Raw genomic sequence first — 27,581 nt, 5'->3', positions numbered from 1 at the left:
CCCTGCTCACAGCTCAGCCAGGCAGTAAGCTGCAGCAGAGCCCTGCATGCTGAGCTGTGTTTCAGACTGGGCTGTGCTGCAGGGCCTTTCTGGAAAGAAGGAAAGAAATAAAATTAATGGTACTATAGAACACTTAAAGAGAGAAGGCCAATTGAGGGCACATGCAATACGTTTTTAAAATGTCACAGCAAGCTAAGGTATTGTGATTAATGTGTCTAGAATAAGAAATACAGTCTTTCCACTCTCAAACCTCTTGGCTTTTTGCTCAGAGTGAATTAACACAATTACTTCTGGCCATGCCATCCCGAAATAGAAAATGGCACCAGCATTTATGTGGCATGTCATATTTCATGTGAAGTACACTATTTGCTGTCTTACAAAGAAAAGAAAAATTGTTCAAGGAGTCAATTTAGCAACAATTTTGTTGAAAATTACAGTTTCTCAGTGTTACAGTATCAGAAAGTGAAAAGCTAGCTCTGCTCAGGTTTTTTGGCTGTCTTTGAAGAATTTGCCATTCACCAGCTGAGCTGTGCTTGGAGCCTAACCTGCTCTTTGCTACCTGTTCCCACCCCTGAGCTGTGTCAGCAAGGTTATTTGTGTGAAGAGTGAATTTGGGGAGCTGATTTGGTTGAAAAGTAACTGTTTCTGCCAGATTATTTTCGGTCAGCTTGGCTGCCTGAGCTGGCTTACACCCTGGGTGAGCCAAGTCTTGTATCAGTGCAGGGGAGGGACAGTGAAGAAATGAAGAGCTGCTTTTTGCTCATGGAGCTCAGCACTTTGGATGCTTGTGGTGGGCAAAATGTTGTACTAGCTCAGCGTGAAACAGTTTGAAAGTACCATTTTTAGGGAATTCAGTAGTTTTGTCATCTTTATTTGTTAAAGGAGGTGATTATAGCTGCAACAAATGATTGTTTAGTTTTGTTTTTAGAAGCTGTCTTTTCAAATGCACTGCTGAATTCTAATTGAAAAGCTTTGTGCCAATTGATTCATGTAAAGGTTCTGACATAACAGGTATCCTGCCTAGAGTAGCAGGAAAACTTCACCTTCAGTTCTCCAGATCCTTCCTTTCCCAGGGGACCAGCTCTGTTCCTGCTTCCCGTGGACTGCTGCCAGCCTAGCAGCTACCTTATATTAAGGCAGCTGAACAGCCTGCACGCTGCGGTGGGGTGTGATGCCAAGCCCTGTGCGCAGAGTCTGGTGTCCCCCAGGCTGCTGCTTGTGCTGTCCTCTTCCCATCTCACATAGAAGGTGTCGGGAAGCTCTGGGCTGGGTAGGTCCCTATTTCCTTGCCACGTGCCGGTGGATCCCGCTGTCTGGAAGCATGGGGATGGCTCCTGCACAAACAGCTTGGTCACAAACCAGCATGTTTGGGGCCTCGGCAGGGCATGCTTTCCCCATTAGTGATGGCTTTGAGGGACCTTGTTTTGCAACTGAGAATTAACTGTTTGGACTGTATTGAGTTTAGCTGCTGGGAATGTAAACAGCCATAGCTGCTGTAGTCTGGGCTTCATAATCTCAGTTTGGGATGGGCTGTGTTCATGATGTCTCATGGGGAAAGCTTACAGTGAAGGGTCTCCAGGCTGGAGGCCAGCTACTGGCACTGCTGGGCTTGATAAAGCCCTTGGGAACACTCTGCAACTGAATTTTCCAGTTCTTAATCGGTTCTTGATTCCAGAAGGATTTCTTCATCGCTTCGTGCTACTGACTAGTTTAAATACAAATAAGACCTAACAAGGGATAAGGACAGAACTTTAAGTAGCAGTGAAAAAGAAATTCTGTTATTTTCTATAGGTTTCTAATTAGTTGGCAGGAGTTAGCATCCCATGAAGTTGCAGTTGTAAACTTTAAACTAGTAGTACCTGTTACGTAGAGGGAGACAGAGGTACCTTTGGTTTGTTGCTTTTTCCCCAGGTGACTGCTCAGTAAGGAGATAGGCGATGCTGCTATCACAAGGTTGCATTTTCTGTTTCATGGTTGTGGTCACTGAAAAACAATATTATTTAGTGGCTCTTTCTTGGCGTCCTTATTAAAGGTGGAATGTGGGCCTGCAGGAAGGGTGAGGTCTTCCCTCTTGCATTTCCGAACCTGACATCATCATCAGTGGCTTTTCTAAATCAGCGCTGGCCTGGGGACGCTGTCCTGCTGCCACTGATGACTGGGGAAAACATCCCTGACGTCAGAGGAGGAGATCCGGATTTTCAAGCTGTGACTTTAAATCCTTGATAAACCAGTTAGGTGTACAAAGAGTGCTTAAGATAAATATATGAAAATTGTTTTGCACTTTGCATAATGTTACATAGTCTGCGGGTAACCATATTTAAAATGGAAACAAACTTCTGCTAGCACATTACTGAGCCATCTTTGCTTTTCACTCAAATGGATATAACTTCCTAGGAAAAAGGAAAGGAAGGAGAAATCAAACTTTGAATGAATCTAAAGTTGTATGGAAGCTCTATTCTGTTATTCAATGGTTTTAAATTAATGTTGTGGCTAAAGCCATTCAAAAGCATGCAGTGTAACTTTATAGTAGTATAATGGAAGGTTCTGTTGAACACAAATATGGAATAATGTTAGAAGGAACCTTGTTTCTTTTAAAGGTAATTTCTATAAAATGCATTTTGTGATTCCCAATAGCTAAAAGTGAATTTACAAAACCTTACAGTAATTTGATTATTGCTGCACTGGTGGGAAAAATTCTGTGAACTCTCAGTCAATCCCTATTCTTGTGATTATCAGCAGTTCAGTGGTTTTAATGATGTGTACATATCCAGTCGTAAGTACTCTAAATGTTCTTAGAAGTTGTTTTGAATTACGCCACCTGAGGTGGCTGTTTTATTTCCTAAAACTGCTGGTTAAGTTAAGGTTGTATGTTCCCTTCTGGTATGTCAGATCTTCCCTTCTGTAGTGTCTGTTTCATATCATGTCAATATGTAAGTGTGTCAGCATCTAGGGTGAATGAACTGCTGAAACGCCTTTGTCTAATCTAACTTTCTCTTACACTGAGCCAAATTAAGGACTAGAGAGATATACGGGGGAGTCAGTGCAAGCTTCAGTTGCGTAATGTAGATGTAGAAACCAGCTGTGGGTTTTTTTCTTAAACAGATTTCTAGGCAAAAGAAGGAAACTGAGACCTGGATATATGTGAAGACGGAGATGGTGGCTGCTCTCATTACTTTTTATTACTCTCTCATTACTCATTACTCTAGCAATAGATGTGTAGTGACGGTGAACAGCCAAGTAGAAGAGATCACGGGTGAACTAAATTTATCTTTATTTTATAGATCTAGCAAAGGTAGGATAAAGCAGTGTTATAGCTAATGAGCCAACACCAAGCAAATATGTGTCAACATTAAACAATTCATAGTTTATGTGTAAACTGAGATTGGAAAAAGGTGTGGAATAGTATGTATAAAGGTTTGAGTATGTTTGTAGCAACTGTTAATATTTTGTCTGGAAGTATGTCTAAGATATTTTTCTATTGAGGGTAAACCTTTACTGGGAATACTAACTTCTGGTGATCTTTTTAAGTAATAAATCTTCTATTCTTTTAGTATTATGGAAGTCAGCAAAATGAGGTAGTGGGAGATTTCTGATGAAGGTTGTGTGCATGTAAGGTTAAGGCAAGGTGTTCATGCTACCATTTCCACTGATGGCTATTTGATAAAGCTCTGCAGTGGTGAAATATAAAAAGATGAACTTGGCTATCCTACTTTTCTCATGTCTTTATATTCCTTTACATTCAGGTGCATTAATAACATTACCTGATTAACAACATAGAGTGAAATTCAGGTGGTTTCCAATACATCTCTGCATTCAAGTGAAGTTACTCAGGATTCCAGTTTGCTTTGTGTTAAACCATGTGCAGTCTGAAATATCATTAGAGCTTGGTGCAGTGGATTTGTGCTGTGGGCTGGGAATTCCGGGAATGTCGGGCTTTCCCGAGCACCCTGTGCTGGGCAAGTCATCCGTGTTCACTTCTTGGCAGGGGTCGGGAGCCAGCACCACATATGACATTGTGAATGTGGTGGTGTTTGCAGCAATGGTCATAATGGGATTATAACTTGAAACTGAAAGGGTTTTGTTGAAGACATTGTAGCAATCTCTGACCCTGAACATGCTAATTAGTCTGACTGGTCTTTTTTCCTCCCTTAGGGCTGAGAAAACAGAGGTACTCAGTGAAGACCTGTTGCAGGTATTGTAACACAGTTAATATGTATTTCTTTAAATACTCTTTGAAGTTTGAGCCTTCTGAGTTTTGTGGAGTACCTAATGGGGGGGGGGGAATATTGCAAATGACAGGGATGAAAACAAGGATGTCTTTGGCTAACTTCTCAGCACATGAAAAAACTATGATACAATTTGAGTGGAAAAACTCAGATACTTCTGTTTCTGACCATGCAGCTTGATAAAGTGAAGCAGGAAGCACTTTTGCTTTTAATTAGATGAACTAGCTTGTTAAGCTTATGAACCATTAGTGCTAATGACTTGCCAGTCTGTCTGGTGGAGGACCATGAGCTGGCAAGAAACTATGATTAGGCACAGCTGGTTACTGTCTTAATTTCTGTTTCTCTTGAAGAGGTCAACTTGGGCCTTATGAGAAGTGGCAAATACATGCCAACTGCTTGCTAATAGATGTCAGTTTTTTTCTGAAAGTGTGGAATTTCTCTAAGTGTACCAGTGCTTCTTGTTTAGCTTGTGATACTTATTCTCAAATTTGTCACAGACATTGGATTCATTTGCAGACTTGTCATCTTTTTGAAAGTATACCATCTAATCAATTACTTTCATGGTGGAATTTTAGTTGCAACTGTTGGATTAACAAGGTTGACTGATTACATGGAACAAATTTGACTACAGACTACAGATTTATTCTATATAGTTTTCTTCCTCTGGTTACTTTGTGAAAGACTTAAAGAAAAAAATGGCAGAATATAAATTGGCAAGGGAAGTCAAGCTAGCTGTTCCACGGGACCTCGAGTGTAATGCTTATTTCAAATTGATTATAAAGCATCTTAGTACGCTTAAATTCAGGACCTGTATGTGAAACATGGAAGCCAAACAAATGATGCAAGTACTTCTATTTCAAATCTCTCCAGCTGTTCAGATTAAAGTAGAATATGAGAGAATATATCAGCCTTAAAACTTGAATTCTGCACAAATACATGAAATCCTCTTGAGTAATGGTGAAATGAGCTGACCTGAAACATTTTACCCTGCTTTTCACGGGACTGCTTTATTTGAACCGTAAATACCTTAACAGTTTGACAATACTGTTTTTAATTTCTGATGAGATGTGTACAATTAAGTGGCACAAAGGATGTTAAAACACCTTGATAGCCTTCAAGAGCCCATCTGTTTTCTTGGTTAGCTGCAGAATAGTAACAAGAAGTGAAAGCCAAAAGTACTGCTGCTTGTTGCCAAAAAAATTTTGCAAGCAAGGCTTTCCCAGGCACAGAGCAGACTGGCTACACCCAAGTGGAAGAATTTACTCACTTGTTTGTTTGCTCTTGGGGGCTTGTGAAGGGGAGGGAGGCTCTTATCTAACTAAAGAGCTTGAAAGCATGGTACTGAGCACTTTATAAAGATGTTTCATAGTGTTCTTTTTTATATTTAGCTCAAGCTTTGACATAGGATTGCCATAGCTTTTTTCTGTTTTCTGAAGTGTAATACTCCAAGTATCTCTGTTAAATGTGTTCCTGTGTGAAGACAAGGAATATAATTCAGAACTGAAAAGGCTTCTACAATGGACCCACTTTCTGGCGTGCCCTTGTAGCATATAATAAAGCAGTTGTGTGATGTTTTGTACACTGAAGATGCCCTATGGGTACAGACAGCATGGCCTGTAGGTCACATTTTCAGTTCAAAGGTAGCTTAATGGAGATTAATGTCCTTCATGGTTTTCCTGACATCTTTGAAGTAAAAAGCAGATCAGAGAAGAGAGTATATCATCATGAAGTTTTGGGGTCATATTCCTCCTATCAGTCTTCTGCCCTTTGAGTCTGGTGTTCAGACTGCCTGGAAAGAGGCTGTTAGGAATGTATGTGCTCCAGAGTCTGACTAAGGAACGTAAGCCACCATGCATGGCTGACAAGGGCTGTGTTAGTCTGCTGGGATCTGTAAGATGGTTCAGTTACAGGATGTCACCATGTTTCAGGTGTGGGGGAAAAAAAAAACCTGTGCTCAGTATTTTAAGAAGTCTTAACTACGTGACCAAGCAAAAATAAATGCTTTCACAAATAGTGGTTTAGCATGTGTTGGTGGTATTTAATTTTGAAGATAACAACAGAAATGAATCATCTTAGCTGCAACAGTAGACCACAAACAGTACCTTCTTGTTCATGTATCTTTGCATGGACTTTTTTGAAGTAGACTTAATTTTGAGCTTGTTGATATATGGCTTCTAAATAAAAGGCAATGCCTGGTGCTTTCAGAGCAGTCCTTCTTGGGCAGTTTCTCTGCACCTTACTCTATTGTAACAGATTTTTACTAAGCTTTTTGAGCTCCTCAACTTGGATTCATCTTGTGGCTGTCAAGAGCTTTTAGTCCCTTTAGCGCCTCATGTAGCCAGTGAAACTTCAGGCTTCCTACATTGGTCCTTCAACTCACCAGCCCTCCTGTAACAGTTCTTTTTCACCTTCCCTTTGGACTTGCAAAGGCTGCTGCTGGGTTGCACAGTCCCAAGGCCCAGCTTTGGGTGCTCCTCCAGGCTATGATTTAGCAGAACTGCTGCTCCCCTCTTTGGAAAGGAAATGGGGACCCCAGTCCTGCAGTTGCTCGTGCATTCAGGACAGGGCTGCCACGTCCAACAGCAGTGAATCTGTGCTGATCCTCACCAAGTTCCCGTCTGTCTATGCCTCCCTCCACTGGCATGTTCTTCCTCACAACTTCTCCCAACCCACACCCCTGAAGGCTCCTCTTGTGTTGGATCTGCTGTCTCTTTAGTAGCTGTAGTTTTTACTGGCTGCTTTTGTTGGGACCTAATTATATCCTTCCAGTTGTAAGCACTTTAGGGATATGCATATCCTGTCGTAGTAGTACCAAATAAACCTGCTGGGAAGAAAAAACATGTCATTCTTACCTGGATGTATAACATCTTAAATGAGAATTTATAGCATTTTGTGTTCATTAGAACATGACAGTTTGCCTCCTGGAAGAACCAAGAGTATATCTCCTGCTTTAAATCCATGTACAGTGCCTTTAACAGGAGCTAACATGGGGCATAATAACTTAGCACTAAAATTGCTACTCTGTCAGCTAATCTGTATTTATGATTGGTAGGAAAGCTGGGGAGAATTACTGCCCTCCTGAAAATGTAGTAGGAGTGATTTTTAGAGCTGTATCAAAAATGGGAGCCTGTTCAGATTACTTCTACAGATGAAATCTACTTTTTTTTCTTGCTTTTTAAATAGAAGCCATTCCAAAGGGCCTCCTTTTATTCTTAGTGAGTCATCAAAATGCAGATAAACCACATTCTTCTGGTGCTGTGCATAGAGAGCTCAGTGCCATAAGCAGTTCTGTCCTGGTGCTCATCACTTCATTTGCTTTTGATGCTCTTTGAAATAAGAGTCCGAGTTTCTTACTTAAAATCCCTTAAAAGAACAGTTTACGTCTTTGTCATATTCACAGTCTATGTGTTAAGCCCTGTTTCAAATATACTATGATAAACAGGACTCTTGTTTGTGCATTGACGCCTATTTTTTTCATTCCACACCCCTTTTGAATCCCATTAATCTCTCCCTGAAAATATTATTTTGTTTAGGATGTAGGAACTTTGTCCTTGTATTTGACAGCTAGAGAAGGAAATGCAATAGAAAGTTTGCAGTACATAGGTTTGGCCCAATGTAAAGAGGCAGTCAGATATGTCTTATACTCTACAAGGTCACAATGAAAAAAATATGAGAGTTTTCCTACAGTTTTCTCCCTAAATTAGTGTCTTGAATATCTGTATGCGCCATTCATCTCAGATGGCAAGTATCAACCTGATTCTCTTTTGTTGAGACAAAAAATAGGGGCAATGTTTTTCTCCCTCTTCCACTCCAGTCTTGTGAGTATTTCAAGCTCTGACTGAATTGCTGTGCCACTGAGGGGAAAAAAGCAATTTAAATCTCTTTCCAAGCATTTTTGCTGTGAGGCACTTCTGCTAAGCATCTGGACTTCTTGTAAGCTGTAGAACTTGAGAAATATGCAACCCAGAACTAAGTGTAGTACAGGAGGAAGATTTTCTGCTGAGGCCAGGGAAATAACTTCTGTTTTTTGTTTTGTTTTCTCTTCCTCCTCTCTCCCCCCTCCTGCCGACTAGATCGAGAGACGTCTTGACACTGTGAGATCTGTTTGCCATATTGCACAGAAGCGATTAATTGCCTGTTTTCAGGGCCAGCATGGTACAGATCCTGATAAGAGACATGTAAGTACAATTGCCCTTTGGCTTGTCTTCTGAGTCTAGGCTGAATACGGTCTGGCCTTCTAAATACTGATCAGCTGCTGTGCCTCAAATTAGCCAGCTCTGTAAAATCATCTCACATGTTGACATTGTTTGGTAAAATGCTAGCTGTAATTCCCCGTCCAAATATAACAACACAACCTTGGAGTACCTTAGTAGTGTCAGGACGCTCACTTGTTTCTGCACTGTGCTGGGTACTTACAGCTTTCATGAGACCTGACTGAGAAGATCCTCTGCAACTCTGATTAAGCTCCTCATATTTAGAATTAGCTTTGTGTACTGACATCTCCAGTTAACTGTAAATGTTATTCTGTACACGTTTGATTTCTGCCCCTCTTTAGCAAAGCCATAGGTAGGTTTTTCCTAAAGTGTTAGAACAGAAATAATTTCAAGTTTTCTCTTTTTATTGAATAATAGAGACCTCCTGAAAGCAGGGGCACACAGACTGAACCTCTGTGGAGAGATAGATGACAAGCTAGTTGCTTAAATCTCAAGTTAAAGCTGTTTACTTGTCTTTGACAGTAGTTGAGATACATTTTGGGCCAGTCATTTCAACTAAGACTGAGAAGAAAGTGGTTTTCAAAGTATTTGAGAACAGGAGTCTTAAGGCTTGAAACTTTTTGTGACTTGGCCTTTTCTTAAAGTCAAAGAATGAGCTGCATATGTGTATAATAGAAACCATATGGAAGAAGAGAGAAGTCTTGAGGGGATGTACTGGGAAAGCTGGAAAGGGTGAATAGCTATAAGCTAAGCACTGTTCCTTCTGTTCCACAGAAAAAACTTCCTCTAACAGCTCTTGCTCAAAATATGCAAGAAGGATCTGTCCAGCTAAGTGATGAAACTCTGTTGGGGTAAGTGTTTGGCTTGCTTTCTAAGTTGCAGTCTGTCATTTTGTTGCCTGCAGGGCTCTAATTAGAGACTTTGGGTACACAAAGGCTGTTTCCAATCTAATGAAACTAATATTTCTGGATTCCTTCTCTAATCCAAAAGGAGAAAAAGTGAGCAAGCATTTCTTCTTGAGTGATTCTGGGGGCAAGTTTTAGGCTTGCTCTGAATTGCATTCCAAAGGATTCTGATTCTCTGCTATCTTAAAAGCTTTTGAAAAAGGCTTTTTTATGCTTGTGGATTAGTAGAATTATTATCTCCATTTAAAGTTTAAAATTTAGTGTAAATACTGCATTCTGCAGGTTTGCATTAATGACTTAATGCCAATTTGCATTAATGGCTTCTAGTTTAAAATAATGCCAATTTCCTTATCCTGGCAGAGTGTGTATTTGCAGCTTACAGGAAAGTGGCTGAAACAAATGAACATTAATATGCTGAATTCCTAGAGCAAATGTGTTTCCTCGTTCCTGATGGGAATTCTAATGGAGACAGTGTAGAACTTTGTGTGCGTTTTTGTGAGCTGTTGCGGGAGATTTAAACATGGATAAAAATCTCAGAGAATAGGGTTTTTCCTTAGAACAGGCTTAAAACAAAGGTCAAATTATGGTTTTGGAACCTGAGACTGCTGCATATGTGATTGCTTAGCATTAAGGTGTTAAGACTTTTTCACATTAAAGGGGCTTAGGAGAAAATTAAATATTGCATTGAGCAATTTTCCTACATCTGGTGAGATGGAAGTATAGACTTTGAAATAAATACTAACTTCTCTGCCATTAGGGCCATTATAACCACCTAGATTACTTAAGGCCTCCAAAAATGTTGTAATGGCTAAGGAATTTTAGAAGACAAAGGTTTAATAACACTCCTCACCTATCCCAAATTTGCCCATGACAGCATAGAGCATCTTGGTTTTATGCCATTAAGTAATGCCTTGCTTTATACAGCACAAAGCTTTCCAAAAGGGTAGCAGATTTCAAAGGGCAGCTACTGTTTTGTTCTGAATCTTTCGTCTTTAGTCAGTAGTAACTCATGTTACAACTTCTTGTAATTCTTAAAGGAAAATGCTAGATACATGTGGTGATGCAGAGAATAAGCTGGCAATGGAGCTCTCTCAGCATGAAGTACAGATAGAAAGAGAAGTTCTGGATCCACTGTGTCTATTGACAGAGGTAAGTCGCTTAAGCCTGACTGAAGAAATAAATCTGGATTTATGTATAAACTGAGCAAAAAGGGCTTATCATGTTGCTAATAATAAAACTGTTTTAAGGAGTCATGTGTTGATGGAAAGGGGGTATGAAATCTACAAAATGTAGTTTATTACAGTACACAATTTAAAAATAAATGTAAGTCTTGAATTCTTGTTTTAGACAGAGATCCCAAACATTCAGAAGCAGAGGAAACAGCTTGCAAAGCTGGTGTTGGACTGGGATTCTGCAAGAGGAAGGTAAGAAACCATTTTAATTACTAGGTCCTTTTCTATTCATGTTAACTTCTTGTTGGCATCTCATGGCATCAGGTCTGGTGCTGGTATTTGCTTCTGAAATGCTACTGTATGCATGTTAATACTTTGTCAAAAAAAGACAAACTTAAATGTAAGTTACTCAAAAAAGGACTCATGACTACTAGATCCAAACAGATCAAGATTTTGGAGCCCTTACATGCTTATATATAATTGGAAAAATGCCGAAAACTCATCTTTCCAGTTCACGTAAGTTGTCAACTTACAAAATTAGACTCCTATTCCTTATTTAATCATGCCAAGTGCTTTTACAGCTTTATATTGAACCATCTCATTGGTAGGGTCCTAGGTTGTTCAACTTACCCTTCAATCCCTTAAATGGTCTTAAACTGTGGTGATAATTTATGTAGCATGTTCTGGGATTCGTAGTTCTAACATACTATACACCCATGTTATAGACTGTGGAGAATGCAGGATTTCTTGTGAGTTACGCCAGCATGTCATAAATGGTGTATTTTGAACACCTTAGTACTGTTGGAAAACCTCTGAAACTATTTGCTTTGTTTCCTGTCAAAAGAAACCAATTTTAAGGGAGCCATAAATGCAGATTTGTGTTTAATATTAGTTTTCACCAAATGACTGAAGCCTTTCTTCCACAGGTATAATCAAGCCCACAAGACTTCAGGAACAAATTTTCAAGTGCATCCTTCAAAAATAGAATCTCTTAAGGAAGAGATGGATGAAGCTGGAAATAAAGTAGAACAATGCAAGGTATGACAAGATGAGTGTCTGTCCTTTGCATACCTCTCATTAGCAACAATAGCAATCAGAATATGGCTGCTTCTGTAAGCCTTGCATGTGGAACTGGCTGTCTGATTACTGCAGTCGCAAATTATGTGACTTAACAAACTGGATGTCTTAAAGGTATGTTAATGCTAGCTGATCTGCATCTGAATTGCCTTAATTAAACAAAGAATTATTTTTTTTTTAAGATGAGTATTCTACATTATTCTCTGTTTCAGTCTGAGGCAGTTACGAGAAGGAATTGTGTCTTAGCCTTGACTGAAATGTTCAGGGTGTCTGTGTGCTTCAAGCCACTGAGTAGCCACGCACTGTGAGCTACCTAGATGAAATTCAGGCTGCTGACTTAAAAGGAACATTCTGACTATTACAGCTCTGAGCAGTTCACATTCAGTTTCACTTCTCAATTGTCAAATACTACATTATGACGCAGTTAAGCTGAGCACCAAAAACCTTTTATTAGTACTTGTCTGTGTATGCATGTATTGGCTGTAAATAACATACTGCCATACAATCCAATTGTTGACTTGAGTGGGCAACTGCTTTGCTATATAAAACAAAGTTAGGCATTTTGAATGAATTTTGCTTGGAAGAATACACGTAGCAGAGTAGGTGGATTACTGGCTTCCTGTACTGCCTGAATCAATAGTTCAAACTTATCTGCAGGCAAAATAAACATATGTACTTCTGTCTTTATAAGTTGAAATGCCCCTGTAAATTTGATATACTGTTTTGCCTTTTTTTTTTTTCCAAAGGATCAACTAGCAGCAGACATGTATAACTTTGTGTCCAAAGAAGGGGAATATGCTAGATGTTTTGTTATGGTGAGTATTTTTTCAGTATGACTTTGCAGCACATATGTGCATAGACACTCAATTCTCAAAGATTACATTTTGTGTGCTAAACCTTCTAGTCTTGTATTATGTGCTCATCAGAAGCTAATGCTCTTTTTGTTTTTAAAATGTGGCTTCTGTTCTCAGTTATTAGAAGCACAAGCAGATTACCATAGAAAAGCATTAGCAGTCATAGAAAAGGTCCTACCCGAAATTCAAGCCCATCAAGGTAAAGTAACCTGTGCTCTGGCTGATGCTTCTCCTTGCCTGTGCCACCTATGCACAATATTCTCCTCCTTTATCTTGATTCTCTTGCATGCAGACTTATTTATTAAGGCCATTTTGATCTACTTAACAATTTTACATTCCCAAGCATAATTCCATCTTTGTGTTCTCTGGAGTTCTCCAGCCATATTTTAACACACTAATAAAATATTAAGGATCTGTCTGATACCCAAGAAAGTAAACGGAGGATTTTTCTATTTGCTTGCACTTCTTCCTTGACATCACGTGAACTTTGCTAATTCATACCTAGCTTTTTAGGCCAATGAACGTTTCATTGTGATTTAGGAACTTTTTAGGGTCCTTGCTTCTTGAATTATTACTAGGCAATTATCAGAAAAATTTCCCTTATTCCAAGGAGCTTGACTTTTATGCAGTCCTTTTTTTTCCCCACTGTGCACACTGCACTACAGCTGGCTAATGGAGTGTTCACATTATTGTGTTGAATATCAGGTTAAGAAAAGTGAGTAATACAGCTTCATTTCTTTCTCATGCTACTAAGCTTTCCGTTGTCAGTGGGAGTTAAGTTCCATCATTAATGGTTTGGTACGAAGATGCACTTTGTGTTGTTGAAATTGCTGTCCTAAATACTGGCTATACTGTCTCTTAATCTGCTAATTGCTTTGAACAAGAGGTAGGCTGAACAAAGGCTGAGGAAAAATATATTCTAACCTGAACAAGGCTCAGGTATACTCAGTTGCGGACCACATGCAAGTTGTAAAAGATGAACCATTTAAATCAATAAATAAATATGAGCATCTTGCTGAAAGATGATACAGAATATCTGTACTCTGTAGATCTGATGGGAGACGAGGTAATGCAAATAAATGATGCTTGCACAGCATCAGGGCTGCATTATGGCTGTATGGAAGGTTCTCTGTTTATGGATGTGACTGCTTTAAATTTTTTTGTTGTTGCTTAGCTGCTTTGTACAAACTTGTCATATGACAAATGCTTCAGAACAGATTAGCCTTCCTAGAAGGTGGGCTAGGAGGCATGGTGTCTTAAGTGGTCCAGGATCTAAGATCTACGTGTAGTGCATGACTTCAGTTGTGTTTCTAGCTGTCATGTAAATTACTGTGATTTTGAACAATTTCTAGGATTTATTTTCCTAATGTTTGCTGTAACTTGCAAAACTGGGGAAAATGACTTGTGCCTCTCATGGTGTGTTAATGAATGAAAGGAACTAAAGCCTTATGAGGGATATAGTTGACGTGGTTTTGCAAACAGAAAGGGTAAATTAAATCCTTTGCAGAAGCACATTGTGTCTTTAGAGGACTCTTTTTCAAATCCTTTGTCTTTCTTGACCTTTTTTCCACATAAAAGGAATAATGCATCTATACTAACAACCTTTTACATCTGCATTTTTTCAATTAAGACAAGAGAAATGGGTGAAGAAAGAAATTGTAGGAAACCAAGAAATTTCACATTCAATTTGGAGAAACTTGTGCCAATTTCGACTTTCAGAGTTAAGCAACAATTGAGAAATTGAATTGAAGATTTGTGCTAGCATTAGTGATGGGCTTTTAATGTGGTAATTCCAATGTAAGACATTGGGGCTATTAACATCCATTTTAAATTGCTGATTCCTTAAATCAGCAATAAACTTTGTGTTAACAGCTCTGGTTTTATGCACCTTAAATACAGTTAAAACTGAGTTCAGCCCAGGTCATGCAATCTGGACAATTTTTTTCTTGAAGATTCTTGCAAACCTCAGCCTTTTGGTGTCTTGGCAAATCAGAATTAATGTAACTTACAGCCATGTGGTGGCACTTGTGTTGAGGCCTAGTGGGACATGTGCTTCCAGTTATACAAAGGATTTGTATGTGATATTCCATCCAGAAAGATGCAGAAGTATTTTTTTTCTTGAATACTAGCAGGCTCGTTTTCTCTTTACTCATTATACAAGGGACTTTACCAATCAAGTGCTGTAAAACTCCTACTGTATTCTGAAAATCTTTGCTGTACTGGAGGCTTTATTCTTTTCTTGTCTCGGACATAATTTAAGTGTTTGTTAGATATTTTGCTCAGTGTTTTGATACTCTCCAACTAGACAAATGGACTGAAAAACCAGCTTTTGGAACTCCATTAGAAGAGCATCTCAAGCGCAGTGGTCGTGAAATTGCAGTCCCTATTGAAGCCTGCGTAATGATGCTTTTGGAAACAGGAATGAGAGAGGAGGTAGGTAATACCATATCACATGCTATGAAGGACAGGAAAAAAGAGCTCAAACTCATGGACTGGTGCCTGTACTTTTTAACAAGTTGCTTAAGTAATTTTGTTCATTAGTGTAGATGATAAATCTTTTGCAACAGAATAATGTTCAGCACTATTTGAAGTATCTTTGAGATGAATGCACCTAGAATGAAAAATTAGGAATGAGCCAAGGGTGAGAGGGAACTAAAACATTGTAAGATGGCAGTGACCCATTAAGAGCCAGCTAGGTCATAACAGCGTAAGGTGAAGATGCCAAACTTGAAACTGTTCTGAAAGAGGCTGTCATAAAACTTCTACTGTTTCATGCTTGTACTAACATGTTGTTACCAGTCAAATAAATTTTATTTTTATTCTGCAGGGCTTATTCAGAATTGCTGCTGGAGCCTCCAAGTTAAAAAAGCTGAAAGCTGCCTTGGACTGTTCAACTTCCCAGCTTGACGAATTTTATTCTGATCCCCATGCTGTTGCAGGTATTGTGAATGTTTTGAACCAAAACCAGGTATAAATTGATACAACGCAAGTTACACTGTTCATTTAACTGTTGACTTGCTGCAGTGTGAGGTGTTGATCTCTGCAGATAAACTATGAATGAAAATAAATTGAAAGTTCACTTCATTGCACAACTAACACAGGTAAGGAAGGTAGGCATGCTCATCACACTTGATGTATTCATGTCTGCATGACAGAGTGGTGTTTAAAATCAGGTGATCATAGTAATCCAAATATCATATTTCCTCTCATGACAAGAGTGTTAATGTGTTCAAGGGACATTAGAGCCATATGTAGACCTTTAAGTTCTTTGCTCTGAAGAGATGATTCATAATTTTATAATACATGTTTCTGTCAAATTACAGTAATTACTGGAAGACCTTTTGTATTGAGTGTTGAGCAGATATACTGTGGAAGTGTCAGGTCTTCCCACTGTTTCATTGGAACTTGGGTCCTATTACATAGATAAAATTACAAATCTGAGGACAGAATTTTAAATGCAGACTGAAAGCATTGGCTAAGAAGCTAGCATGTTTCTGGTCTGCATTGCAGGTGCCTTGAAATCCTATTTGCGAGAGTTGCCAGAACCTTTAATGACCTACAGTCTGTATGAAGAATGGACACAAGCTGCAAAGTAAGCATACTAAAAATAGTTATATAGGAAAACATTCTACATATTTTTATCAATTTGATTCTTCATATATGAATTCAAAAGAAAAGACCAAGCTCACACAGTTTACTTTCTTATTTCTGCTCTAACAGTTAAGTATTTTGTGTAACAAATTATTTTAAATTTTGTGGTTTGGCTTAATACTAATTGCACAAAAATGTGGTGAAATATCTATTTTATGTTTAAATGTAAGGGCTGCTTCAGACTATTGGCTGCATAGTTTTGATGCTTAAGAAGTTGTCTTTTGTTGCAGGTAGAGATAATTCAGGGATTTGATTAGCAGGTTACTGAATTACTGAATACAAACCAGTGCGTTTATTTGGCATAAACAGAAGGTTATACAGTCATCTCTTTGTTCACTGCAGAAACAACAATTTTTTTGATCTGAAAGTAAGATGTAATGGAAATTTTTTTTCCTTTCAGTATTCAGGACCAGGATAAGAAGCTACAAGAGTTATGGAGAATTTGTAACAGATTACCTAAGCATTATCATGCTAATTTCAGGTATGTATGAACATCTGTTGACTTGCAGCACAGCTGCTTTGATGCTAGGGTACTATGTTTCAAAGCTGATAAACCAAAACTCTAATCCAGGGGTTTTTTTCTTGGCCAAATGCAGTTACGTTTATAAAAGGACATCCTGTTTTATTAAGTAGTTGGTGTGCATTGGTGGTGGTAGACTTTTCCAGTCAAGTTAATTCACTATTGACTGTAATGAAATACTGATGCATAGAACCCTTCTACTTAAGGGTCGTGCTGTTGGCAGTAGTACCTGGCTTTTCACCAGCTGTGCTCTTCATTGTATTTTCCAGTCTTAGAAATCACCTGGATGTATCTTATACATGTTATTTTTCCTTTCGTTTTGCCTTTTGGGAATGAATAGGAACAAAATCGACTCTGGTGATGCCTAGAAGTGTGGAAGTTCCATTACAGGAACGTAAATCTAAATGTTTTTTCTGAAAATATAATAATTCTGTAGTTCCATTTTGCTAAGGTGGGAGATGCTTTCCTTTCTACCCAGTTCAACTTTTATGATTCTTGAGTAGAAACTTAGTAGCCAGCTACCAAGCACAGAAGGCTGTTCATCTTATTTCTGTTTTGTTGGGAGCTGTCTTTACGAGTTCTTGAATTCTTACTTAGTTGCTTTCAACAAGGAATGCTCTTAGTTCCTGCTGTTTAATTACTTCTTTCCTTTTTGTAGGTATTTAATCAAATTTTTAGCAAAGCTTGCACAGAACAGCGATATTAACAAAATGACACCCAGCAATGTCGCAATAGTCTTGGGCCCCAACTTGTTATGGGCAAAGAATGAAGGGTAAGTTGTTTTAGGAAAGCTGCAAAACAGAACTTCCACAAAGCAGTAGAATTTCTTGTTGTATTGTTTTAAATCATGTAGACTATTTCCCTAAAAAATATTTCAAATGTTCTTTCAACCTGTGCCTCCAGATCCTTTTCGGCATGCATCTTTTTAGGAGTGTTCTCAAATGCTGTGAATGTTACTGAATAGTCTAGATTTCATCAAAGTGTGAAGTTGCTCTTTATGTGGTGCTTAAGAGTCCTGATACATCATGCTTAGCATAATTTGTCATTTAGGTAATATGAATTTTTTTTTTCTTACTTTAATAGAACTCTGTATAAAGTGTTCTACAAATTTCTTCTGCAGATCCCTTGCTGAAATGGCAGCAGCAACTTCAGTCCATGTGGTAGCAGTTATTGAGCCAATTATTCAGCATGCAGACTGGTTCTTCCCTGGAGGTAAATTCTTGCCATAGTTAAAAGAATTTTGTATTTGTGATAACCCTATGCAGGTAAACCTCCAATAGCTTTTTGCAGTGAGGCACCATTTTGTATATATATGTCTTAGGATGCATTCTATCTGCCTGTCTTTCAGATCAAGATTTCAATGTGTCTGGGGCATTTGTTGCAATTCCTGCTGTTAATTCAAATCACTTGTCACACACTGGGAATGAATATGAATCTGGGACACTGGAACGGAAGAGGCCTGTTAGTATGACTGTAATGGAAGGGGATTTATTGAAGAAGGAAAGGTATGTTACATTCTTGGGTTAGGTTTCAATTATTAGCCCACTCCTGAGAACTGGACTACTGAGGAGGCTGTAATCAGATACACTTTTATTGGTCTCAGGAGGAGAATTTCATGGAAACTATAGGTAACAATAGTGATTTATTTCCCCCCCTCCATGTTGTTGCAGCCTGAGGAAGGTTCAAAGGTAAGGTACTGGTATTTGCTTCCAGTTACACTCTATGCATGATAAAAAACAAGCAGATAACTACTGCTTCCAGTTAACCATTTTCCTATTACAGATTTGGGGGGTCTAAAATCCACTGACAGAAGTGTATATAGTAGCATCTATCAGTATCTAACTTCAGATATTCCATGGCTTCTTTTTCAAAGCCCATAAGATGAGGTGGTGTTACCTGGTGCCTTCATGATAAGACTTCTGAGTTGATGATGGTACAGTATACCACAGCAAACAGTAGAGTGCTAAAAAATAAAAATAAAACATGCTGTTTTCCCATATAACATGTAGTGTAACGTTCATTTATTATCACTCATATCATGAATATTGAAGTGATGTGCTGTTTTGTTTTTAGCTGTTTATGCAAATGTTACATTGTTACCTGAATGTTAACTATAGCTAGCCACATGCAAATTTATCAGCACTGACAGAGGAAGAAGAAAATAAATTCAAGATTCACTGTCTTTAACACAACAAGAATAAAATTATATTCTAGAATGCATTTGCTGTATGCATTGTAAAATCTGTTAGAATTTTAGTCCGTTTATCTATAGTTCTCCTTTAAAGACAAATCACAGCATATATTCAGTGGCTTTTTTGTCTGTCTTGAAATCTGTACTGTAACTTAGTGCGTAATAGAAACAAAATTCATGTGGCAAAATACATTCAGTGAGGAGATACTCTGGTATGTAAGAAAATGTGTGCATTTACATGTCAAATTACTGAGTGGTTTGACCTCATTGTCATCAATGTCTGTCTTCAAACGTAATTGAGTAGTTTGTTCCACTTATGTTTAGCTTACCCCTCTGTGTGGATAAGCCAAATAGTGTTGCATGTCTTAACATTAATGGTGTTATATGCAGAAAGTTGAAGCTTTCTTTGTTGCTGCTTTGCATGCTAAGCAACAGGGGTTGCATTTGTCTTTGTGGGTTATAACAGCTAATTGTCCTGTTGCTTTAGTTACCTGGTGTTGGCTGGTGTGGTGTGTTTACTCTCTCTTCTTTCTGTAGCTTTGGTGTCAAGGTTATGGACTTCCAAGCGAATCCTCGGAGATGTGGCACTATAAATAGAAAGCACACATCCCCAGCTTTCCAGCCACCACTTCCACCCACGGAGGCTGGCGTGCTGGCTCAGTCTGGAGCGGAGCAGCACTCACAAGCTTCTGTGGCTGAAACAAGCCCAGTGGGTGCTGGTTTTGCTCTCTCTGCTGGCACAGCAGAACAGTTACAAAGTCAAGGAAATGAGGATGTCAGGTAAGAGGCATGGCTTCTGCTGGCAGTGGCTTAGCAGGCTGCTTCAACAGCAAACTGATGCATTGACTGTATTTGCCTCAGAAGCACTATGCAGGAGCTCTCTTGCCATGCATATTGTTCCAGAATTGATCTTCTAAAATAAGAGAATTCTTGGGGGGGGGGGGGGGATGATGATGCAAAATACTAAAAAAGACTGTACTTCTACTACCCATGTTGACCTTTCCAAGTTATACTCTAGAGGTGTCCACGCAGTATGATTGTCAGTTTGCTGCTGAAAGAACAAAACCTACCATTGGCAATACTAGAAACCTGTTGGTCTTGTTTGTTGTTTCTTGTACACGTTATCTGGATGTGTCTCTTTTTTTTGTCTGTAGCAAGTGTTAGTGATGACCAGACTTGCTTGCTAGAAAACTGGGAGTCAATTTATCATACTTCAATATTAGTTTCTTTAGGACAAGCATGTACACAGACTTTTTTGCTACTTAAATACTATTGAAACTTTGTGCAATCATGTCCCCACTATTAGTACACATGGACTCCAAGACTAATGGCAGTAGCCTTGACTCTTCTTTTCATGTATGGTGAAAGCAGCACTTTGCTTTCAATAATTTGTGGTCTGAGAGGTATAAGGCCTGTAGCACTCTCCAGACATCAACCTCTTGCATAGCATCTTATGGTAAAACACCACCATGGGGTTCGATGCAGCATTGACTCTTTTGCATATAGCTTTTGTTCTCACTTGACATTTTTACAAAAACAACTTCTCATTTGGAAATCCCCTGCAGACTAATATTTCCTCCACAGAGGTCTTTTGTGGCATAGGCAGCTAAAACAAAACCTTGAGAGTAGTGTCTAAAAGATGCATTTAAAATCTGCACAAACTCTGTGTTCAAGTACTTGCAATTTATTAACAGCATCTGGAAAAATTAGGATTGTAATGTGCCCATAAAAGTGACTGAAAGGTGTTAGTCCTTTTGCGATGAGTAAGATGCTGCAAGAGACTATAAAGAGAGAGAAGTGAGTGAAGACTGCAAGCACATAGCAAGAGAAGCGGGGGCACTGCCTAGTACCACCTTGGCTGGTTCATACTGGAGTGCTGTGTTTCCCAATTCTGCTGTCTTCATAGCCAAAGGTCAGGAAGAGCTGAGTTGTCCTGACCTGAATCTCAAAGATTTTACAGGGGTTGCTCTCTCAAGACAAGTTCTGGTCTCCCAGTAAGGTAAAAGCTTAATTCCGGGTAGGGTGGAGAGAAGACTTCAGCCAGTCAATGAAGGGAAAAGAACTACTACTCTCTCCACACCCAGCTCTTGCAGTCCTTGTGCCCTCCCTGGGGTCTTCCAAAGGCTCCAGGGACTTCAGCGGTGAGGATTACACCTGCCTTGCCCATATACTATATGGAGCAAGTTAGTTCATGTCCCTTGTGGTTTTTTTTTTTTTTCTGGCAGAGCTTCACAGATTGTCATCCCTTGGTCCTTAGTAGCTAGGTCTACCAGATAACTGCCAGTGAATTGGATGTGATACTGTGACAGAATATTTTGAAAAGGCTAAGAGTTATAGGGGTAGTAGGTATATTTGAATGAGGAAATTGGAGAAGTAATTTTATATGAACTCTCATGTTGGGAGTCTGTTTTTAAAGGATCTGCAAATGCACTGAGGGTGCATTAGCATGGAGACTGTACTCCTAGGTATCAGTAGTGCATTCAAACAGGTACTGTGACACTGCAGAACTACTTGGATTCCTGATTTAATTTTGGTAATTAATCATTTGTACCTAAAACCTGCTTGCCACTTGTTTAAAGAGTTGTGGCACTGTTCAGTCTGTCTGTAAATACTAGCCAGTGCAGAAGTTTTTCTGGAGCGTTTGAGGGTCAGAACTATAGCACGGTTCATAATGTAAACTTGAGCGGGTGCAGCTGATCTGGGCAAGGCGTTTTACAATCATCTAATTTAGGATTTTAAATTTTCAGTACCTCAAAATCTAAGGACAACACATCTTCAGCTACTCCTCCACCCGTGAGAAATGGTGCGCATGCAGGCACTGTCCAGAACCAGTCAACAAGTAGCACTAATCAGCTTTCTGTTAATCAGCCACAGAATGCGGCAGGTCCCAGTCCCCATTCAATGAGGAGAGGTATGTTTTTCATTTGCTTTTCAAGCCACTAAGTTCTTATTCTTTTATGTACTGCAAAAATGCGTACTGAAATAACTTTATCAGTATCTCTTCCTTTATTGCAGACAACACTTTAATTCTCTTGCATTTCCCTAAGGCCTAGCTAAATACATCTTTGGACTTTTGGACTCTTTCATGAATGCTGATAGTAATGTTACCGACGCTGTTTAACAAAATCACTGAAAGACTATTGATCAGTGAACTTGCATACGCATTTCTGTAGCTTCCTATTGATACCGCTTCTATTTGATAATACACCATTTTATTTTGATAATGTACCTGAGTATTCTTTTGCACTACTAATTTCTTTCAGGAGTTTGGTTTCACAGTACACAGCCATGAAATCTCACCTCTTCTCTTAACAGCTGTTAAAAAGCCTGCGCCAGCCCCTCCCAAGCCAGCCAACCCACCGCCAGGGCAGCCAGGAAGCCAAAGTTCTGCCCCAGCTGCTCAGCCACCTTCTGTCTCTCCAAAACCACCTGCTAGAAGTTCTTCTCCTCCTGCTCAACATGCAAACCAAGGAGCAGCCCAGACCTCCACTTCCCAGGTTTCTGCACCTCGGAGATATTCCAGCAGCCTTTCCCCAATACAAGCTCCCAGCCATCCACCACCACAGCCCCCAACACAGGCTACTCCTCCACTGCAACCCAAATCAAACAGTCAAGCATCTCCTCCTGCTGCACCCAGCAGTGAGCATGGACCAGAGCAGCCCTGTTACACTCCTCCGCAGACTCCAACACCACCCGATACACCCCCTCTGGGAAAACATAATACTAGCTCCCCATCGCCACAGCCATCTACTCAAGAAACCTCCCAGTCTCACTCTCCACCTCAGAGTGGTACACTGCCAAGGCCACGGCCAGTACCAAAACCCAGAAATAGACCTAGTGTTCCCCCTCCGCCTCATCCTCCTTCTCAGCTGGCTGGAGATGGTATTATTGCAAATCCCACGCAAACATCTTCCAAAATAGTAACAGGTGAGTGGATTCTTTCATATTTGGTGTCTCCTCAGGGAGCGGAAATGAAGAAAATAATGCCTGTAGCTGTAAATCTGTAGCTGGAAATTGATTTGGGGGGGGGGGGAGACACCTGGAAACACAAATAACAGTCAAAATACTAAATTGCTCATTTCCAGTTAAAATGCCCACCCACCTGTTCTGTGCATGAGGATTTGGGGCACTTCCTCTTCAGTGAAGGTTTTCAGTCCTGAGGCAGAAGGGTTTTGGGGGAAGTGTAGATTAGGTTGCTTTATTTTTTTCCTGCTCTGGAAGCTGAACACTATTATAGCAACCAACTCTCTAGGGCTTTCTCCAGGCTCAGCATCATGGCAGTCTCTATTATGCTTACACATCTGTTGCCAAAAAGCAAATATTTGGAAGAGGGAGAATATGTAGCCAAGGATAGTATATTTCAGCACATACAGAAGATAAGAAAGTGGTAAAAGTGGTCACTGATACATGTTCTAATAGGCAAGATACTAACACAGTGAGTGTTTTACCTTATGAGAATGAAGTCTTCTGATGTGCTTTTAAGTTGGACATCCAGAAGCTGAAGAATCACATACACTAAACTGTATATCTTAGGTCAATTTCTAGATAGATCTTCATATTTTAAATGCAGCCGCTGCCTTCTGAGACATTTGTGAAGTAAAGAGAAACTTCCTGTCTTCTCACAGGAACTTCGTGAAGCTTGTAGTTACTGGTTTGATAGGGATAATGTTAATTTAAGTCTTGGGGGAAAAAATTGTAACTGCTGAGGACAGTCAAACTAGTAGATCTTGAAATGTACTCCTGCTGAGTCTCTGCTTATTATAGGAAATTCTGAAGGAAGGGATAATGAACATAGGAGACTAATGCTTTTAAATCTACTTATATTTAATAATGGTTAAAACTTTCCAATGACACTGCAGCTTCTTTAGAATAAGACTAATGTATTGGAATGCAAAGTATAAATTCTGTTGCCTAACAGCTTTACCCCATGATGCCTTCACAGGTGGGGATGGTTACTGCGAATAAGGTTTGTACTTACCAGAAACATGCAATATAAGCTAAAATGCTCCTGCACAGCAATATTTTATTTGTAGCTTTATTTTGTATATGCGCTTTGGAATATGTGCTCTCTGTCAACTCTGTTACCTCATTACTACATATCATTATGTTTGTAAGAGATTTTAAAACCTATGCTGCTTAATTTTAATAGTCCTGCGAACATTGAGTTATTCCTTAAAAGAAATTGTAAAAATAATTATTATGAAGTGAGTAACACTTCACAAAAAGTCACCAGAACTACTAGTCCACAAGTCAAGTGTGAAGCAGTGACCCGTTTAAAACAAGTTTGTTCTCATCAGTGCAGGCAAATACTGAAACTCATGTTTTTTCCTGCAGTTCAGGGTTTTGTGGTTGTATTTTAATATAGCTTTCACTTTAGTTTTTCAGTTATTTTTAACTACTTGGAATTTATTTGGCAAAATATATGCTCATGTGACTAAACCCCTTTTTGGAAAAGCACCCAGCAGCATCTGCATTCTGGCATGTTTGCATTTGCATTCTGTCAGCTCCAGCCTCACTAATAGTACTGGTCTGTTCAATCACAGCTGCCAGGTAACATGTTAATAATCTTACTATTCACATGTAATGGGTTGGAGATGCTACCTTTTTAAGGTAACAACTGCATGACAGGCTGAAAAAATTGAGGCTGCATTCCTGAATTATCTCAAGATTTGACTGCTTACAGGAAAGATACTGAAATTAGTATTGGATTGAGAAGTCAAGCTGGAAGTACAGTTTTCTTAATTGAGAAACTAGCAGTAAATATGCTGCTTAAGCAACTAAAAAGTAGCTTTGCTTTTTGAAATAACAGACTTTTCCATATTGTACTTCTGTTCTTTTTGTCAGTATCTTTAAAATACAAGAGCAATTTATTTCAAAACTGAATTCAGAAATAAGGCTGGGGTCTGGATCTTTACAGCACTTACAAATAAGTTAAGAATGGAAACTGTGCTGATAAGTCAAACTTCAAGGAAAGACTTAACCTTAATTTCTAAGTCGTGTTTCATAGGTTGACCATGTTTGTTTTCATGTTGGAATTTTTCTGCTTCTGAGGAAATTGCTTTAATAGCAGCAGACAAGCAGGGTTTGTTTTACCCCAATGGAACTGGAGAAATACTTGCCTTCTAAATAATACCCAGCTGGTATGCAGGGGGCTGCTTTGTTAGTGGGGGAGTTGAAGTTACCCAAGGCAAGCATCTGCCATAAGGGAGTGATTGGCAGAACTGAGGCTGGATATGGACTGTGAATTACAACTTAGTGCTGACTACTTTTCAGCTAAGTTACAGGCATAATAGAGGTACACAACTGTCCTGTAGTCTGAGTAAATATTAAAAAAATATTGAAATCAACAGTGTTGAAACAGTGTTAAAACTGGAGAGACTTAATATTGTTCCTTTCAAGTGCAAACGATAGCAAATTGGGCACTTAAGTTGTGTACAGTAAACAACAGTATGAAAGCTGCCATGCAGGAAAACGAGGCAAGGAAGCCTTTTGATGAAGGATTCTCTAGCAAAACTGATAAAGGAACTTAGAAAATCTATTACGTTTTGCAAAAAAAAAAAAAAACACCAACATTTGGGGCACAGTTGAAATGATACTCAGACTTACCTATAGCAGTACACTCAGTACAGGATCATCCACCTTTCTAGACCTTTTTTTTTTAAAGGATTAATATTTGTTCTGAATTAACACCACTGCATATTACATAAGAGTATCTGCTCTAACATTTACACGTGCACATATAAGCACTTATAGACTGACTTACCTAATTCACAATGTGAAATAGCTGGTTTTAATTTTAACCTTAAATAGTGGAGTGAGGGAAGACAGATGGGAATAATGGAAGCCAAAATTAAGCTACCAGCAAACTTTGTTATATCAGAACAGGAATTCTGAATTCTTTTCAGGATACTGTTGCATTCCTTTGTCCATGTACTGGACTGTAGTAATGCCTCAAATTCTATTTATGGTATTAAAGTAATAAGCCCTAGAAAAGAATATTCTAATCAAAAATTTTATTAAATAATCTAGATGTTTGACCTGCATTCAGTAGGAACTGTATTGGAAAGTTCAATGGTAAGGAAAAGGCATATGATTGGCCAAAAATGTTGCTAATTCATAATCATGTGTGTGCTAATGCCCACTACTAACCTGTCACAAATAACACTGCTTGCTTGCATTATCATTAGCGTGGCATGCAAAAAGAATGGCTGTTTGATGCTCGCTCTTACATTAACGTACTAAAAGTATTGGAGATTAGAATGTTGTAAAGTTGTTCATGTTTTGACTGGCCAGTTTCACATTGTACTTTTTCCACGTACAGAAAATCCTATCTAGAAATCCACATGTTTTATACAAAGGTTCATTTTGTATTTGACGTAGCTGTACCATTGTTTGTCACAAATACTCCTTTCCTGTGTCACCTCACACTTTCAGTTACCTCCTTTTCTGATTCATCCTTCAATGTGCAGTTGTGGTAGGGAGAACTTGTGTGCCTGCATCTAAAGTTGAAGTACACCTTTTGAACCATACTTCAAATGAAAGTTCAAAAGGAAACAGCAGGTACTGGTAGATATGAGGGAGAATGCAGTGCCTCTCTACTTGGTTCTGTGCTTATCTCTTCTGAGGTCAAGCTCAGCATGGAACATTTTGAGTAAGAGAAAAATGCAAGAAGAATTTGGGAACTCACACGGTTGCAGTTTATTCTTTTATGTAATGTTGCTTCTGTTAACAATAGTAAAAATGACTTTAAAAAAATCTAAAGTTTATGTCAGCTGACTTTAAAAGTACTTAAATCTTCATCTTTTGTAGAAACAGCAGTTATACAGTATAGTGGGGATAAAGGAGAGCTGCTGATGTTGTGAAACTTGGTTTCATGGATTGGGCACTTAATTTAAACACATGAATGTGAGGCTAAGTGAAAAGGTTTGGTTTTAAAGTAGCTGCAGTAATTATTTCTTCATTGCCATCAAAGGTGTGTTGAACAGTGATGGTCTTGTAGGTGCTACAAGGCACTGTTCACTGGGTATAGCCCAGCAACCAGGACACTGACCTTCAAAATGAGAATGAGGGCTGGGGAGAGAATCTATTTAAAAGATTCCCCCAGGTGATGGTGTTTAACAAGTCATAACAGTACTGATGATTTGTTCTGTGCCTTCGGGATGACTTCATTTACCACTGAAATGCTATCTTAGCAGAATATGGTATTCCCCAAGACTGATACAAGACTGGGGAGAAAATGTATAGTTCACGCCTCGCAAGAAAACATTAATAGTCCTGGAATCACGTTTTTGGGAAAGTTGCAGCAATACAGATGTTAACACTTAACTGCTTAATCAGTGTCAGGCCATAATATGATGGAGTTCCAGCTACTATATTAACAGTATCACTGAATACAAATGTACTGCACTTTGCATAAGGCTGGCTGGCACTCCAGTAACAGGCTGAAAGAAAAGCAGGGGAGGCTGCGCTCCGACTTCAGTTCTGCGTCTGCTTTCGCCTCTTCCATGTCATTTAGCTCAGAAACTTTCAACTTGAACATTTATGAAGTAACTTTTGGACTAAATTTAAGACTTCATGCCTGAGATATGAGTCAAAGTCTTTATAGGATGCCTGTCTATGCCACCTGTGTTTAAAAGCAAGGCATTTATTTGGATTCTTTATTGATTTAAGTGATCTAAATTATTTTCTGTTTGAGACAGTTGCTGGATTGCAGTAAGTGATGTCACAGCATATTATAAATTAGCTTTCCAAAATACTAACTTAGTATTTTC

The 27,581-nt window shown here is 39.0% G+C and overlaps 1 protein-coding gene across 5 annotated transcripts in view; it reads left to right on the top strand.

Moving 5' to 3' along the window:
• ARHGAP17 (Rho GTPase activating protein 17) overlaps nucleotides 1-27,581 on the top strand; it is a 47,076-nt gene that overhangs the window by 17,899 nt on the left and 1,596 nt on the right. The window contains exons 2-21 of one of the 5 annotated variants that reach the window (XM_069810545.1): nucleotides 4,153-4,192; nucleotides 8,300-8,404; nucleotides 9,215-9,291; nucleotides 10,383-10,494; nucleotides 10,693-10,769; nucleotides 11,444-11,555; nucleotides 12,341-12,409; nucleotides 12,566-12,647; nucleotides 14,754-14,881; nucleotides 15,276-15,387; nucleotides 15,959-16,040; nucleotides 16,500-16,580; nucleotides 17,278-17,391; nucleotides 17,740-17,831; nucleotides 17,968-18,124; nucleotides 19,348-19,590; nucleotides 21,558-21,721; nucleotides 22,126-22,737; nucleotides 23,753-23,776; nucleotides 25,840-25,884. In XM_069810545.1, the coding sequence (XP_069666646.1) occupies nucleotides 4,153-4,192; nucleotides 8,300-8,404; nucleotides 9,215-9,291; nucleotides 10,383-10,494; nucleotides 10,693-10,769; nucleotides 11,444-11,555; nucleotides 12,341-12,409; nucleotides 12,566-12,647; nucleotides 14,754-14,881; nucleotides 15,276-15,387; nucleotides 15,959-16,040; nucleotides 16,500-16,580; nucleotides 17,278-17,391; nucleotides 17,740-17,831; nucleotides 17,968-18,124; nucleotides 19,348-19,590; nucleotides 21,558-21,721; nucleotides 22,126-22,737; nucleotides 23,753-23,775 (2,482 nt within the window). In that variant the 3' untranslated portion in view covers nucleotide 23,776; nucleotides 25,840-25,884. The remainder of the gene's footprint in view (nucleotides 1-4,152; nucleotides 4,193-8,299; nucleotides 8,405-9,214; nucleotides 9,292-10,382; nucleotides 10,495-10,692; nucleotides 10,770-11,443; nucleotides 11,556-12,340; nucleotides 12,410-12,565; nucleotides 12,648-14,753; nucleotides 14,882-15,275; nucleotides 15,388-15,958; nucleotides 16,041-16,499; nucleotides 16,581-17,277; nucleotides 17,392-17,739; nucleotides 17,832-17,967; nucleotides 18,125-19,347; nucleotides 19,591-21,557; nucleotides 21,722-22,125; nucleotides 22,738-23,752; nucleotides 23,777-25,839; nucleotides 25,885-27,581) is intronic. The other 4 variants (XM_069810546.1, XM_069810544.1, XM_069810543.1 and 1 more) reach the window with 4 other exon arrangements.

This window comes from Haliaeetus albicilla, chromosome 22 (genome assembly GCF_947461875.1).
Source record: "Haliaeetus albicilla chromosome 22, bHalAlb1.1, whole genome shotgun sequence".
Taxonomy (NCBI): domain Eukaryota; kingdom Metazoa; phylum Chordata; class Aves; order Accipitriformes; family Accipitridae; genus Haliaeetus; species Haliaeetus albicilla.
This window is presented reverse-complemented; position numbering and strand designations above follow the sequence as displayed.